Source organism: Acomys russatus, chromosome 16 (assembly GCF_903995435.1).
Source record: "Acomys russatus chromosome 16, mAcoRus1.1, whole genome shotgun sequence".
Classification (NCBI taxonomy): Eukaryota; Metazoa; Chordata; class Mammalia; order Rodentia; family Muridae; genus Acomys; species Acomys russatus.
Window position 1 is genome coordinate 16,261,881 of NC_067152.1, and position 17,932 is coordinate 16,279,812.

The window sequence follows — 17,932 nt, forward strand, 5'->3', positions numbered from 1 at the left end:
ACATTTACTTATGACTGAGGGAAACTACTCCAGGACTTTTGTTTATCCTCTCAGGGTAAGTGCTATATTATCCAGTAAGATGAAAAGAAATGGAGCCAATTCCTTCCCCTCCCCCCTTCGCCAGCCAGCTTTTTAATAGCCACCACTTCTCAATGCTTCCAAAGTTCCTATATTAGTTTATATATCCAGTTAAATTGTTTCCTTATAGGATTAATATGAACAGCTTACAGAAGAGTTGGAGAGTAGAAAAAAAGGGGAAAAAAGTGAAGGAAAAAATTCCCTTAACTCATCCCACCACTTCATATAGCCACAATTAGCCTTCTAGGGCAGCTTCTCCTAGTAGGTGTGTTCACCTATGAGACTATCTGTAGGCCTGGAGGGTCCAGCCTCGACTGATACATCCATAGCACAGCTCCTGCTCACGGAACATCATAGAAGATGAGGCAGAAAGAGTGTAAGACCCAGAATACTAGGAAGTCTGTTTTGGACCAGTCTATCTTAGAAATGGCTACATAGACAAAAAGGGAACAGTGACAACATCAATGAACATGTTAACATGGGAAAGGGGAAATTTCTTGAGGTCCCACCCCTAGAGAAAGATCTACAAGAAACTATTGACTGCTGGGAAAAGAATAATTAGCCTCTCCCAGGGAAGAGTCCCCTTATTGATTGTCCAATGTACAGTGATCAGCCTTAATTAACAGTGTATACATATCACCAACAAATTGGATTCAGCAGGTTGTATTTATATATACTTGTGCATACATGTGCACACACACATATGTATTTATGTAACTAAAAGCAGTGTTAACTTGAGGAGGGGACATGGGAAGATATCAAGAAAGGCTAGCAGAGAGGAGCTAAAGGGAGGAGGGAGTGATGTAATGCTATTTCATTTCAAAACATTTTAAAAGACAGGAAAAAACAAAAAAACCAAAAATATATATCTGTAGGGATATGTCTAAATGTTACCTTCATTATTTAGATGAAGGGACTGGGACCAAGATATAAAATGGATTGCCTCAAATAACAAAGCCAGTATCCAAAGAGACTGCATAAGCCGTTTGGGGGGAGCTGCTGTATGTGGTTCCCTGTAGGTGCAGTCGTGTGACTATCGTTCACATTTCCTTTCCTGTTTATAACCTGGAGCTTTCCCCAAGAGCTGCAGTAAAATTCCCCAGACATCTGTAAATGGTCTCTGCAAGTGATGCTCCATGGAGTTGGGCAAGATGATGGGTCACTGCCGTCGCCTACCCTACTCTGTGTAGTGAAGGGAAGCCAAGGTTGCTGGCGTCATCACTGAAGTTTGGTAGGCATGTTCCTGGGGTTGAGAACAGAGGCCGTATCACAGCTGTTACAGAGAGATGATGACCCATGGCTGAGTTCCACCCAGTGGGGATCTGCATTGTAATCCTACAGGAGTCATTAGCTGACACGTGCCTTTTCATCAGCTTCAGAGTCATGTTAGTGGTGGTTGCTCCTGGGAGACAAAGGTAAAATAATTTGTGATTTGAACATGAGTTTGGCTGTTGGCGAATGATGCTGCTGTTCAAGATGGGGAGCCAACCTAGTCATTGCTTGCTTCTCTGTCTAAGCCTTACTAAAATCGGAACAGGCATGAAGGAGATGGATTCTATAAAGGCAAATCGATGGGGCAGGAGACACAGAAAGTGAGGTTTGGTAGCAGAAAGCAGGTGGACAGGCGGACTTAATAGACCTGAGAAAGATGGCGCCTAAACTCCCAGTGAGCCACTGAGAAGTAACCTAGTTCACCCCACAGGCTCCACGGCTGCTAGCAGAGGGAAGGGGCACAAATGCAGCTAACATCAGGAGTTTCTGAAATCTTTAAAAAATCAGACTTCTATTTCCCCTACTGCACAGCCAAACAAAAGACCCTTTTCCTACCCTAGGTGAAAGGTAGTGGCTTATTCTCTGGGAAGTAAAACAAACAGGCAAAAACCAGTGACCCACGAAAGCAAAGCCTCTGGGGTAGGAGACAGGAAGACCCCGGGGACAACTGGAAATAGGATGATGGTGGTGATGCTGCCAGTTATTAAGACTGGTAGATTAAGCGAAAGGCTTCATGTATAATATTTACCCATTATGTTCTCAGAACACACATACCGGAAGTTATACTTTCTAGGCAGGATCCTAGAAGGAATTCCTTTGGGTAATTTCACCAGAGAATACACTCACAGATTACGACATTGGTGATTTCCCAATGAAAACATGACAGCAGTTCACCTGACAGTGGAGCCTGTGAATAAAGCTCTTTGTTCTGTCCCCGGTGCCTATTGATCTCTATCCTTTTAAATCTGAACAAACAATGAAGGCTTGCTCATTAGGCATTTAAGAAATATACTCACCAGGAAACACAAAGGCCAAAACTAGGGGAAAAGAGCAAGCCTGAAGGGAGGAAATACAAAATGGAACAAAATAGAGCTAGCTTGTCATTAACAGTCCGAGAGACAAGATGCTGAACTCATAGATGGTGGGGATTATTTATTTTTTAATAATAGAACAAAGGAACATTGAGAACAGAGAATGTTATCAGAAACATAAAAATCCAATAGAAGTCTTAGAAAATGAAAATGGTAAATTTTTGAGAAAGTGGAGCAAAAAGATATCAGGGTAGAAAGTGGAGGGAAGCATTAAAGAAAACTGAAGGAATTGGGCAAGGCATAGTGGTGCGCAGCTGAAATCCCAGCACTGAAGAGGTAGAGGCAGGAGGATCACTGCAAGTTTAAGGCCAGCCTGGTCAGCATAGTGAATCAACTAGGGATATATGCTGACCTTATCTTAAAAGCAAACAAACAAACAAACAAACAAAAACAAGGGTGGAGGAAGAAAACAAAAGGACTAGCTTAGGAGATTTCAACTTCTAGCTTACAAGAATTCTAGTAGGAAAGAAGTGAGGAAAGGGGTGTTCTGGTAGTGGAAGAAATTAATAACGTAAGAAAATGAAGTTCCGAAACTGAAGGGCATAAACTTCCATATTGAAAGGACTTGAAAAGTTTTGGTACTGATTGGACAGTCTTCGGGGGTGGGGGGGGAGTGGAGCCGCTTTCCTATTGCTTCTGCACTGCAGTCTGCTGGGTAGTGGTGAGTACCCCACCCAGCTAAGTCCAATGAAGTCACCGCCCATGCTTTAATGCTAAGATATGCCGCGCAATCGCTGTGGATGGAGAGTGGCGCGCTATTCTTCACTCGACTGAAGATGAGCTAGAGTTTGTGAGGGGTTTCCACTGTGCTGGGCGTGTGAGTCTGTGGCCTCATTTCCTGTTCATAACAACACTGCAAATTAGCCCAATTTTCTGATGAAGACGCTGTGACGGGTCTAAGTATAATGCTCTTCTGAAAACTCTAAATGCAAGAACTAGGACTCAGAGTAATTTTTTCCTATTTACAAGGTTTACAAAAGTTTATGTCCCAAATAAACCACACTATCTCAATGTAGTTGAATATTCAAAACAACAGCTTTGTGGCTCTCGCTTAGCCGTCTTTACACAGCCCTTGCTTATCCTTTGAACCCCCCAGTTACATTGAAGCATCTTAGAATTTTTTTTTGTGTGTGAGTGTGTGAGGCAATTTATTTTGACAGGTCATAGGTCAGCCTTTCTTAAAGTTTACACCATAGAATACTAATTTTATGGCAAAGGGTTTATATGGCCAACGGATCTGGAACATGCTTGTTTAATCAAGTTCGCTTGGGTCTTGACTGCAGTCTTTTAATATTATGATGTCTAGTTTACATTTCCATGTAGGGGATGAAGAATTCAGTGTCTCTTAACTTTACATGACTGGAGCTCTTTAGCCATCCCTCTCATGGGACTGCAGCATCTCTCACATTGTTTGTATTATTTCAGTGGCCAGGATAGACAGACTCTAACAAATTTTAGAAGCGTCCCTTTGGGGGAAGGTCTACTTTATTCCCTGGGTACGTCATCCCTAGGATTATGTGTATAGCTCTGTTTGGGGAAGGGGCATGTGCATGCTTGATAAGAGTTGAATGCAAAGTATAGAGATGATGGAGCTATCCAGGAGGCCATTTCTTGGATACCGGATACTAATTGTATAGAAACAAGGTGCACATCTGAATCCTTAGTTATGCACACATCAAAACCCAACCCTTTTGGTCATGGGCCAGTTCAGCTCCCTTCCTCAGAGGACCAAACACAAAGTGGATGTGGATTGCAAAGAGCACTTGCCCAATTGCTAGATCACCTTTGCTTTCATACAGGAGCCAGTAGGCAGGGGAGCAAGGGAGAGGCAGAAAAGAGAGGACCCCAGCAAACACCCAATGAGCCCAGAGACCCAGAACTGAATGGACTTGGGTCAGTGTAGAATGTTGTGGGTCTCTGTTTTTTTTTTTTTTTTTTTGGTTGGGGGTGAGGTGGTGGGAGTGGGGGGAGGTGTCAAGTCTTCCTAGATATTCAGGAATGAAAATCCCACTTGGGTTTCCTTCTCCAGCTGCCCTCCTACATATTTACATCTCCTAATGAGCCACTCACTAGGAAAACACCATTTTCTTGCAAACACTTGTCCTCATCTCCAGCTAGAGCCAATGTTTCTGAAGGACCCTGTTGTCAGAGCTATACAGTAATTGGGAAACTTTCTGCTAATGCTAAGTATGATTTATGCGGCGTCTAAACAGCAAGCATAGCATCTTAGCTTGAGCCATGGGTGTTTTACCCAGCTGGCTCAGCAGCCCCCTGAATCTAGAGAGCACAGAGCAGTTGGAGATCTGATGGGAGCATGGAAAATGAAAACTTTATGGAGGCTTTAATTCTCCAAATAAAACTAAGTGCCTCTTCCACGAATCATTACACAGATCAGAAACCTGACCCTGTCCCATCTGAGCTGCCCAAGCAACAGAGAAGCTTTTTAAAAGCATCTCACAGAGTCTCTGGGTGAAGTGGGGGCTAAAATGGAGATGAGGCGAGGTCCACTCCTGCCCAAAAAATGGAATGAAGGAAGACTAAAGTTCAAGGTGGGATTAAAGTTCAGGGGGGCAAAAATGAGGCACAGCAGGATGGCTAGGCACGGTACCCCCAAATCCCAGACCAGTTTGGCATTAATTATGATGCTGGGCAAGTCAACTTAGCTCCCCTCACAATGGCCAGAGTGAGAATGAAATCTTGGCACAGTGGATGCGAAAATGTACTATACGCTACTTTATCTATCAACACGAAGATGTGTTGTGGTTGCTATCACTGGAACTCCCTCTCCAAGACTCAGGGGTAAAATGTTGAGGGAGGTTTTCTCATAGGGCCAGTTCAAAGAGAAGAGAACAGTAGCAGAAGCTGTTTTTTTCCCCTTGTGCTTATTTTCAAACTTTTTTGTGTGGAGAGAAAGAGAGGAAGGGGAGGAAAGGAGAGGGAAGGCTCCATGGAAGGGTTAAAGCAAGATAGTGCTGTAAAGTGATTCCAGATGTACAAATATTAATATCTCTTTTTCCCTGATGAATGAGAAGGTATGACCCAGCTAGGAAACTGCTAAAATTACCGGCGCCACCGAGACCTCAGTCGATGGCCCAGCATAGATTTTATCCTTACCCCGGCAGCTGTAATGCTGATGAAGGGCTCGGACCTGCTGCAGCAGGCTCTCCAGAACTTCGCTCTGTCCTTTGTGTCTGGGCTCTCTGTCGTCATAGTCTTTCCAGTCTATTGAACAAAAGAAACAAACAGAGGGACATTTTAAAGCCGAGGCGCTGGGGTTTTGTGTTCACTGCCCACAGGCTCCATAGATGAGCACCCAGCACACGCAGAACTGGCAGGCGGTGCTGACCAATGGTTTGGGAGCTGCCATTGTTCAGAGCCCTATGCAAAACAGTAATTGTGGTTGGCTTCTTGTGTTGGGCAGTTTTGGGGCAAGAGAAAATGGTGCTTGAGAGCCAAAAGAAATAGGAAATTTGGAAGTCCAATATCTCTTCTCCTTAGCCCTCCCCTCTCCCCTTTCTCAGCATCCCCTGTCCTGACCAGTAACCCCTGTTACCTCTGCATTCGGCACCCCAAGTTTCAACTGGGTTTTCACAGTAGGCAAGATGGGTGGGAATGTGCAGACTAGATGAAATCCACAGTCCCAGTGCTTTTATTGTAGGTTTCACACTTTTGGCCAAATTGACATTTCTTTCCAAGGAAGGAGCCCATGTCAGATGCCAAGAAATAGAAATCTACATTTTGCTCTAATGAATGTCTGCTTTGGTTAGCTGGCACAGCAGCCCCTGCACATACTCCGAGCCACCAACCACCCTGTCTGCTCAGTCTCTAAATATACAGTATTAGCTTACATGGCAAATTTAAATTGCAGTCCCCACTGAGATTTTTTCTCCCCCTTCTATTTTCATTCCATTTGGCTATAATGATATCAAGAGTAATAACTCATACGGGACTAATGTCAGGATCGCCATTCTGCTGTCTCCAGCTCTTGCTTTCCCCCCAGCAGGTCAGTCACTTCATCGTCCATCCCCGCTTCTATTTTTCTTCTACTTTTTCCTTCTGAATGAGTCAAAAGCAACAATTTCAAGTACATCTCTATGAAGGCTAGCTTCTCTACCTCAGAGAGGCCAGCCAGACTCAAATCCCTCTCTGACAGAATTGTTTTAATGTACAGAGTCGTTTTCGTTCAAACACTTGAGTCCTTTACGGCAGATAGGTCCAATCATCTCACAACGGTCCATGCCGAGCCCAGGAATGTATGTACTTAGGAGGGCCATCATGGGTGTCAGCTAAGCCCAGATGGGGTTTTCACGTTAGGTCAGGTAGGGAGAGGTAAGTTTAGGCTGTGGGGTCCACTAAACGCCAGTGTGAGCACTGACTTTTCTTGTTCCCAGCCCACTTCAGGCAAGTCCTTTCTATCAACAGGGCCTCCACTCCCTAATTTGAAAAACAGGGATGGTGTCTGTCTTATGAGAGGTTTATGGGGATGAAATGAGATTTCATCTCATCTCATTATTAGGGATCTGGCACAATGCTTGTCTCATGATAGGCAGTCTGTAAATAAGACTTGAAGGCAATTCAGTATGGAAATACTACTTTTTACTCCGTCTGATGATTATCTAAGAAGAAAGGGGCCCTCTTCGCATCCTTCCTCTCCTATGTATAGTTCCTCATTTTCCCTTGAGGAAGATGATGCCGAAACATCCCTTCCCCAGTCCAGACCTATCTCCCTCAGCTCAGTGGCCCAGTCAGTACCGTGACATGGTTTAGTGGCCTTAAGTGTAGTATTTGTGCTCATTTCATTATACTGGGACACATTTATAATTTCTTTTGGGCAGGAGAGTTAGATCTTAGCTGGAGTTTGTCTGTTGGGGCTTCATTGTGGTCAACTCTGGAGACAGAAAATTGGCACAGGTGCCTTTTGTAGACTCTGTTCCTTGTGGGCAAGAGCCACAGCTGAGCTTCTCTTTGCTTCACTTTTCTCCTCTGCAATGTCAGTTTTTAAAACTTTCTTGGAGGATGAGATTGAAAAGAAAGAGTAGGAGTCAAGTAGCATCCTCAGCATACAGGAAGTGCTCAGCACGACGGCGAGACGCTGGGAATACAAGCATGATAGTGTTCAGGAAGGCTGGCACATTTGACGTTTAGGGCAACAACTGCCAGAGGCCCTTAGACTATTTATAGTGCAGCTTACATCTGGACACAGAATAAACATTGCCCTCCTGGAAGCGCATGGGTCACTGTTCCTTTAGTTGGAGTCATGCCTCTCAAGTACCCATGATGCAGTGGGGATGAGCAGGCGTCTGTGCCTGAGTAACACTCCTGAGCAGCTGAGTCAGTTCAGTCGACCTGAACGTGATCATTTGTTCTAGTAAGTCTTCATGCTGTCTTCGGTACAAGGGCGGCGGCGGTGGTGGAATGGACCCCGGCTTTTCAGCCTAGTGCTATTACACTGGAGGCGAGCTGGCTCTGATGACTTTACGTACATAAGAAAATTGCTAATGGCCAGCCCAGTTGTAGCCCAAGCAAGCGCTGAACAATGCCAATATTTTGGAAAGAATGAGTTTTTTTTTTTCTTCTTATAGATGTTTGGAACGTTCTGATGACTACATAAAATGGGAGACTTTAGGGATGAGGGAGAAAATTGAATATATATTAAGAAATCAGGAACCTGACAGTAATAAACTTTGCATGGTAGGAAAAGGGCAGATTGTTCCACATACTGCAGCTCAGGGTTCTGGTAATGAGACACTTCAGTGGCAACACAGTGCAGAGCTTACACTCACTGGCCATATCAGGGTTTTCCTGATCGTAACTCAGACAAGCCTGTCTGGGTGCTTTTCTCTTATTATGTACCATACCATATAACATAAGTCTATAAAAACACATTAAGGCCTTTTGTAAAAATGTAAAAAAAAAAAAAAAAAGAGTTTTATAGCTTACTGGAACATATTACCAAATTTCCAATTACTCTGTCATGTTAGAGTACATTGTCCTCTAGAAAGTATCTGAATACGGATACATGTTACATCACAATGTCATACTCTGTTTATAAATAGAACGAGAGTGTTTTTATATTGTTCTTTCCAAGTGATATGGCATGTCTGCAGCAACTCTAAGCATATGTTAGGCTTTCAGCTCTTTGCCAGCCACCCTTGCTAATCAGGCATGCCTTTTTAGAAAGCATTGCTTTTCACTCTGTTAATTACCAATAAATAAATGACTTGTCTAAGCTCTGAACAACTGCTCTTGTCATTCTGGAGAGAGGTCTAAATGTGAGCCTGTGAGAGAGGAGTCTGAACAGAAAGTGAGGCTTATGGAACCCAGACACCCGAGCGTTGGAAGTTAAGCCTCATCTGCAGAGCAGAATTCACACGGGGTGTGCCTTTGGAGTCAGTTTCCCTCCTGTGCTCCCAGGTTAACTAAGACTAGTCTTTTTGTTCTTTCTATTGCCCCACCTCTAATAAGACACACACCCCTACCCTTGCCAATGGGACTGGCTCCTTAGTGTCTTAATCTTGCAATTCCCAGTGTGTGCTTCTGATAAATCTCTAGCAATGGCAATGTTCAAACAAGACTATTGATGAAATCGTCAAATGAAGAGGGAGTCAGGGACCTTGGAGAGCACTGGCATTGGTGGTCCAAGGCCATGTGTAACCCTGTGTAAGCATTCAATTCACCTGGAGGTGGTAGGCATGGTTGACTGGCCTTCAGCCTACTTCTCTGTCTGATAATAGGGCTCTAGTTACTGTAGGAGACATGGAAGGGTCTTAACAAATTCAGGTATTGAATCACAGTTCAGCTGTGTACCGGTGATGTGGCCTCCACTTGAGTTACTGTTCAAAGGTTGGACTCTGTACATGTCTCCATGTTAACAGCTCCCTCATCATCAAAGAGATAAGGCCTACTGTGAGAGTTCTTAGGTTAATGCCCTGAATGGAATGAGTCTTATAGCAGTTATCGTTGATAGTGAAAATGCTACAGACATTAATGACAGTGACGCACATCCACAAGGCGGTAGGGACGATGAAGGAGTTCTGTGAGGGTGAGAAGAGACACTGCACCCAAAGCCCACAATTTGTCACCTGATTCATAGTTTGTCTTGTTATAACACTGAAAAAATATAAACACATAAGCCAGAAAACACATAAATTCATAATCTAGGTATCTACTCTTAAATGTGTGTGTGTGTGTGTGTGTGGGCACATATGTGTGTGTACACGTGGAAACCAGAGATGAAACTTGGGTTGCCATGCATCTTGGTTTTAGAGACAGGGGCTCCCACTGAGCTTGGAGTTTGCCCGACTGCCTGAGGCTCCTTCTGTTTCTGTCCCCACCCTAGCACTGGGACTACAAAAACACACCTGGATTTTTTTAATGTGGGCTTTGGGGATCCAACTCTGGTCCTTTTGCTTGTGTGGCAAGCACTTTACCACGTTCACCATCTCCCTAGCCCACTTTAAATTTTGTTAGTGATCTAGACATATCCTAGCTAATTATAGATAAACTAATGGCTAAATGGAGCTCCTACATTTTGTATTATTATTATTATTATTATTATTATTATTATTATTTTATTATATCATTATTATTTTATATACAGGCCCTAGTGTAGGACTTCTTTGTACACAATGCGTTTTTAAACACATTTTTAAGTGATTGATCATGTTTGGTTCTTTAATACAGACATGAATGTACCATACGTCACTAGTACACTGATATTGGGTATTTGGGTTTTTTGCAACACACATTTAGCTATTATTAATATACTGCTGCACATTTTGTGCACACTTATCTGCATCTCTGTTTCTTTAAACTAGCTCCAAGGTATGTAAAGTGCAGTAAACAGAAATGGATAGGCATAAGGCATTTGAGTAAGATAAAAGCCGTGTTCCATAAATGATTAAGCAGTTCTCACTCTTGCAAGAAGTGCATAGCAGGACTCTTAATTATGACATTAATAGCTCTGTGAACAGGGGAAAATAAAACCTGGAGTTCAGTCTACTCTTTTGTCTGGTTTTACCAAACAGGGAGTTATACCAAACATATGAGGCATAAATTATTAATCTTTAAATGACTAGAAGTCTCTGCTGGGTTCCTCAGCCACCACTAAAAATGTTAGGTACTGTATCCGTTGCAGGGTGACTGTTAATTTAAAAAAAGCTATTCTTTGGTAGACTAGCATTAAGTCAAAGGTGTTTGGTTTCATCCTCATAGGAGATTAATGTGATGTGTTCGCTGCAGGCAAGGGAAGGAACACAGAGCTAAAATGGACTGCATACTGTGGGCTGGCCACTCCCATGGTATCTTCCTCCTCCCTTCAAAGCCCTGTGAAAGGATGCCATTTAGATCCATTCTACAGATGTTGAATTGAGGCTGAGATCTTCAGTAACCTTTGAAGGCTACAACTAATTAAAGACACCATTGTTGGCCAACTGCTGTAATTTCAAATGCCCCACTTCTCTCTCCTGAGCTGCCATCTTGTGCACACTTCTGTAGAGGGATCGCTTTTCTGTGGCCCTGCTGCTGCTCTGAGAAGCTGCAGGGGGTGAGGTGGGGGCAGGAAGGGAGCTGGCAGAGGCAACCAAGGGATAGAGCAGTTGAGCATGCTGCCACCCTGGAAGTAGCTACCACCTACTAGAGGGAGAGGCACACGCCGGTGTCGTGGTCTGAGCTGGTCCCCATCCTTTCATGTTGTAAGCTGAGACTTGAACAAAATACTGTTGGCCCTGCAAAGAATTGAAATAGGACGCTGCATTAGGCGTTATAATTCATCGCATTTGAAGGGTTCTTCTAGTTTCTGTGCACTTTCTAGATTTCAGAATTGGAATATCATAGTTATTTTTCCTGACTTCCCTGCCCCTAAGTTACATGCCAACACTCTCTCTGTATTGTGTGTATAAAAACACGTATTTGATGTATAAGATTAGTTTTTTTTTTATAATATATTCTGATCACAGTTTTCCCTCCCCCAACTCTTCCTAGATCCTCCCAGGCTTACCATCCACTAAGCTTGCCCATTCTCTCTTTAAAAAACTAACAGACAAGCTGAAAAAAAAAAAAAACCCAACAAAAAAAAAAAACCCCACAAATAAATAAAAATAGAACAACAAAAGTCCAACACACACACACACACACACACACACACACACACACACACACCACCAACAACAACAGGTTCTTCCAACCCACACAGCTTCACAAGGTTTACTAACAACAGCAATCTCCCACCCTTCACCCTTTTTCTACTTAATTCTTCCCTCCCCAGAGGCAACAGCAGCTGATGGAGTTACTCTAGAAAGTTAGCAGGCTGCAACAAATATCTCTGCGCACGAAGCCGGCCTCTTTCTTTTAGTGGCTGCATAGTGCCTCAGTGTGAGCAGATTCTCTTTCATTTATTCAACCAGCCCTTCTTCTCTGGTGCATTCTGGGATTCTTTTCATTTTGTGCCGCAACAAATAATGCTTCCGTTTACTCAGTAATAATGCTTCCTTTGCTCGGCTGTTCAAGCACGTAAAAATTAATCAACTTTCTGATGTGACTTCAATTTTAAAGCCATTATTAAAAGGATGGCCCATTTTCTTTAACTTCTTTTTATGGCGTAAAGAGTTAAGGAGTTGTTCTTTGCTTACTGATAATCCTTTAAGTTGTTTTGTATGGTTTTAATATTTGCTTTGAGGTTTCTTTTCTTCTTATTTTATTTTTTTCTGTGAGACCAAAGCAGTGTTAGAGAAGCCAATATTGGGTGAACAATTGCTTGCTGTAAATGTAAAATGGTGTTTGCATTAAAAAAATTGTGGAGAGTTTGATAGGATTTTAATGATATCGCCTTACCATATAATGAAGTCAACACCTCTTTCTATACCATTGAAAGTTGGGTTTTACGCACCTCAGGGTTGTAGGGATGGTCTAGAACTATAAATTCATGTCAGGCATTTATATGCTCAGGATAATGTCTGCATTGCTCTCATTGGATGGCGGAGTGGAAAAACCTCATCCCTCGGGAAGCTACTTTTGATGTCAGAGACCCTCTCCGGGGAGAGTTTTCCATTTTTATCACGATATCACTTTTTCTTTTAAGCAGTGGAAATTCCCTGGGGTTCTTCCTGGCCTCCTTCCATGGTGCAAGCCATGGCGCTGGAGCCAGTGTTATACTGATAGCATCTCTAGGGCCACCCACTCGGGGGCTTTGTTTGCTCTGGTGATCCACAGTTCTGCTCTCGGGTGCAGACATGCGATTAGGACTAAAAGTCAGGATTCTTGGTGGTGACCAAACCCACCGAGAATTCCCTTAGAATAAGCTGGGCGGCAGCTTTGTAATGCTGGGGTTTGGGGTTATATAGTACCGTTAACTAATTTAATTGGCTAACCTCTAAGAAAACAACAGAAATATCTCTCTGCTCCTCCCATGTGAAGGTCTTAAATATTAATCATTTGAATTGTATTTTAAACATTTATAGTTACATTTAAAGGATTATGATTTAAAATTAATCTCCCCCTCCTCCACGTCTTTTGAATTGGAATTATTTGAGGAAACTCACAGTTTTCTCAGTCTTGGTGTTTCTCAGATTTCCTTGGTGTTTTTATTTTTTATTTTTATTTTTTGCATTTTGGACGCTCATTTGCAGTTCATAAGTAGTCAATATTTAAATTAGATTGGTTAAACCAACAAACAAGGCTAGTTCCAGCTTTTTGTTCCCAGTTAGTTTATGCTACAGAGAGATTGTACCTTTGCCATGTATAAGTTTCTTTTCTTTAGTAGCAGACTTAGTCCTTTTCTTTTCTTTTTCTTTTTAATCATAGGAAAAGGAGTTCTCTCAGGAAAGTGTGTGACTCCAATTGATGACTGATCTCAGTGAGGCGGTGGGGGAGGGGAGGGCAAGATGAAGCTGTTATTTTTACCATCAGACAGGGAGTCAAAATTGGATCTCTCAGAGCCTTTGATCCCCCTGCAGATTAGACTGTGATCCCAAGAGCAGCAGCTTTCAAGGCTCGCATGAGGCCAGTCTCCTTCTGATCTCCTTAGAACATGGCAGCTTACAAAGTGGTTCATGCTGTCTGCTCACCCTTTGTGAGACTCAGATTATGGGGACCAGACATATCACGCTTAACGAGTGGCAGTTGTTGTCAGAGGACCGGGTGTTGGCTGTTGCTTCAGGAGTAGGCATTTGCTGTCAGCCTCCCCGTGCAAAAAGCAGAGGACGGTGAATGCATCGGGAGGACACTTACTGTGGTGAGTCCTGTGATTGTGCACCTCAGGGTCTGCAGGCTGTCCATGATGATCTCCCCAGCCAAAGGGGAGAAGTCTTTAGACATGCTCCATTCCACTACAGGGGAGGGGGAGGGGGAGGGAGAAAGGGGAAGGGGGAGAAGGGAGGGAAGAGGGGAGGAGGAGAGGGGAAAGGGGGAGGGGGACAGAGGGGGAGAAGGGGAGGGGAGAAGAATAAGACCAGACTCAGTTACATGATGAGCAGTGCTGTAAGGAAGAAATACTTTTAATGCACCCCCCAGCCCCCACATCCTCACATAGCTCAGGATCCTCTTGGATGTTACCACTTTCTAAGTTCACGTTGTTTTTTAAATGAGCCCCCTCCCAGAAAAGTAAATCAATCCTCATTTATATGCCTTGCAAGTTTTAGAATCTTGATGGCTACATGATAGTCTGCATGTGTTTTTGTGTTGTTCTTAATGGGAGCTTTAATGCATTTTAAATATGCATTGATTAATGACCAAATGTGTTCTGCAGAATTCATTATTAGGTGATTTTCTCGTATGAACCTTGTAGACTGTGTGCACACAAACCTACGTGAGCATGATGCACTAGGCCATAGGCATTTAGCTCATTCTTTATTGAAGTGTCTATGGTGTGAAGGACCCTATTTTTTGCCCATGAGACCATTGCTATATAAAGACCCTGTTTCTGTGTACACAAACACACTCAGGTACATCATAAATAATTGGTCATTGAATATAGCAATCCCATATGTGAGTTGCTGAATGGGAGCAGCAAAGGGTCCAGTAGAATACTTCTTAGTTCCCAAGTCTGACTTTGCCTCTTTTTACTGAAAATGCTTTTTCAGAGTCCTGGTGATGTTCTCACCTCAGATGAAAGCACTTCTGTGTACTTTCTCATCCGACGCCTTCTCCTGAAAACACTCTCTTCCTCCAGTGTCTCATACACTAAGCTCTCCTGCTTCCCTCCCGTGTTTGTTTCCCTCCCTCAGCCTTCTCCCAGCTCCTGAAGCTGGGGTTTATGGCTGACCCGTCCAGTGCTCTTCTCTGACATCCCCAAAGAACATGTTCATCCACACTCAGACTGCTCAGATCTCAACATCCCATTGTACTGCGTGACTGTATCCTTTCATAGCGTCTTCCACTGGTCCCACAGGCCAAGATGAGTCAGACATCACAAGTGGTAGCTACCGTCTTATATAACTGTTTGCATACAGAAGGGACTAAAAGCAAACAGCAACAAAGCAGGAGCCATAGGAGCTCAAGTCACATGGAAACATGACAAATAAGAGACATGAAGATTTATGGTATATTCTCTATGACACCTTATTACTTAGGAATTAAGCCCAAGTGGCTTTGAGCTTGCTGCCCTGTGGGCCATCCATCTCTCATTTTGGAGCAGCTGCCTCTGTCCCCTGCCCCACCTCTTTGTCTCCTGAAAGTCCAGCTTGCATGCTTCACCCTCTAGGCATCACTCTCCCTAAACTTCCTAAAGCCCCTGTAGCTGGCAGCAGCCCGATGTGGGGATGTGGGACGTGCCTCTCGCGTCCCCTAGTTTGTTGCAGCTTTCCTTTTTCTGGGCTATGCCTCTTTTGGTTTTTTTCTACCTCTGACTTGTCTCTGCCTAGGCTCTTCCTGGTCTCTCCTCTTCTCGTTTCCAGTTGAGGCTGTGTTCCTGGGGTGGGGTGGTAGGCAGGGGCATTGTGGCCTTTTCTTTTACTCTGCCTGCTTGCCTCTGATGCTAACCTTATCTTTGTGTCTCTGTGGGTCTTCAAAGTGTGACTCTAGGTACGGCCTCTCTCCTGCGCTTTAGCTTCGTCCTGTAAATGTCTCTAGCACTGCCTCTGCTCTGTCTGAGTTCCCCTAAGCATGTCTCTTTGCCAGGAGTCTTTCCCCATCGTTAGCGAATTGAATCTCCGTCTATCCAACCGCCAAAGTGAAGTCTCAGAGCACCCTTGCCTCATCTTTCTCCTACCTCCTTACCACCAACTGATGGCTAAACACATAATGTCCACTTCCAAAATGTCTCCTATCCGCTCCCCATGACTCCTTTCCTTAGAGTAACCCGGGAACAGACCTTGATAACTACAGTCATCAACACCCAGGAGATTCCTTACTGGGGTTTCTGCTTCACATATCATCCACATAGAAGATCCTCATGCAATGGCTTGAGTCACAGATTAAAGTTATCATTTACTCTTGCTCCTAAAATCTCTTCATCACATCTAGTTGCTTTGGCGATACAGTGAAATCTTAACAAGGCTCTTAAGGACTTTCGTGTCTGGCCCCAGCCAGGACTCCTGTCCCTGACCTCTCCGTGTGCAGGAAGAAGGGCTTTCTGTGTAAGCCCCTGTTTGACTTCTCTCTTTGTGTACTTTTCTGTTTGTGACTCCCTGTCTTCCAGCCTTTGCTTGGTGAGACCCAGCAAAGGCAACTGCAGACCCCTGGGGCATAATTAGTCCTCGTGCTTTGTGTTTCCAGCATATTCTGTTCACATCAGCACTGTATTATGTTTTATAGTGTGTGGCCTTTTCTCTAGTTGATTGTGAGAAACCTGAGAAGTGTTTCTCATCATCTGCCTCCTTGGCACTACGTACACAGTCTGCTGATTGCATATGTATACACACAAATACACATATCCCCAGAAATATACTTTTTACAAAATAGTGATTTTTTTTCTTTAATGTCAGGCTTTTCCTGTCTCCTGCCTTTGAAGCTGTCAGACATATTATAAAATGTAATTAGAATCAAATGAATAGGATTACATATCAACTTCTAAGTTATGCCTGCATTGCCTTATCCTGCATACCATGAAACCCATAAATACGTATTTTATTTGTCTGAGGCAGAGTCTCACTTTATTACCCAAGCTGGCATGGAACTTCCTATATAACCTAGATTGGCCTTGAACTCATGATGATCCTCCTACCTCAACCTTCTAATTGTAGGTATGAGTGGTTATGTCTGGCCCACATAGGTACTTTAAATAAGATAAATAAATATATACACATACATACACACATATATCTTATATATATCATATTTCTTCTTTATATATTTATATACTATATAAATAATATATACAAACATATCTTTATATGTAACATATAATAAATAATACATATAATAAATGCTGTATAATATATCTTTAAATATAATATATAAAGATCTTTAAAGAAGATATATATCTTTGTTATATATTATATATATAATTTTCAAAATATTTTATTATTCTGGTGAGCTACTAGCTCTTGAAGAGGCAGAGTCTCTTAAAGTAAAAGTGAGAGAATTTTGTATTCAGAGTAGAATGTCACACTGAACTGAAAGTAAACAGCAGCAGGAACAACAAAGCCATGAGAGAGTTGGCATTCAAAACAAAAGAAGTGAGTAGCAAAGGCTGGAGAGACAGCTCCACAGTTCAGAGCATTGCCTGCTTTTACAGAGGTCCTGGGTTTGGTTCTTACCACAAACATGACAGCTAATAATTGCCTGTAACTCCAGTTTCAGGAGATCTAATGGCTACCAGACATGGATGTGGTACACATACATATTACATACATACATACTACACACACACACATACATACATATATACATACATACACACAGGCACTGACACATACACATGGAATAAAAATAAAAAAAAAATCTTTAAAAGTCAGCAAATATGCAAATATACCTAGAAAGAACAGCACATAGGGGAGCATTCTAGAAACAAAAACACCCTTGACTGCTCCGTACCAGGTATTCTTTACAAGAACTCAACCAGACTTCGAAGGAAAGCCTCTGAGAGAGGATGCCTGGATCTTGCCCTTAGAAAAGAACTGGCTAAGAGAATAGCATCTGGGAATCAAGAACTCAAGCAGGTTTGAGAAACAAAGAACTCCATATCCTCAGTGTAGGAGATGGCAGACACATCCGCCCAGTAGGGAGCAGGCAGCAGCAAGTCAGAGTCTTCTAGCCACCTCCTCAATCAGTTGTCTTCCTATAATGCAGTGGCTCTCAGTCTTCCTAATGCTGCGGTCCTTATACAGTTCCTCGTGTTGCTGCGACCCCCAACTATACAATTAATCTTCTTACTACTTTAAAACTGTAATTTTGCTACTGTTATAAATTATAAATAGCAGTGTTTTCTGATGGTCTTAGGTAACCCCTGTGGAGAGGTTGTGCAATGCCCCCACCCCCACCCCCGCAAAGGGGTCATGGCCCACAGGTTGAGGACCCCTGCTCTGATTCCTGCTGCAGTGATGAGACATCAGCCA

General features: G+C 43.1%; 1 protein-coding gene across 1 annotated transcript in view; it reads right to left on the reverse strand.

Annotated features, from left to right (window-relative positions):
* Positions 1 to 17,932, reverse strand: part of Ankfn1 (ankyrin repeat and fibronectin type III domain containing 1) — a 387,857-nt gene that overhangs the window by 57,963 nt on the left and 311,962 nt on the right. Inside the window, exons 8-10 of the mRNA XM_051158275.1 lie at positions 13,668 to 13,765; positions 11,077 to 11,167; positions 5,556 to 5,663 (exon numbers count right to left, since the gene is read on the reverse strand). Coding sequence (XP_051014232.1) covers positions 5,556 to 5,663; positions 11,077 to 11,167; positions 13,668 to 13,765 — 297 coding nt within the window. The remainder of the gene's footprint in view (positions 1 to 5,555; positions 5,664 to 11,076; positions 11,168 to 13,667; positions 13,766 to 17,932) is intronic.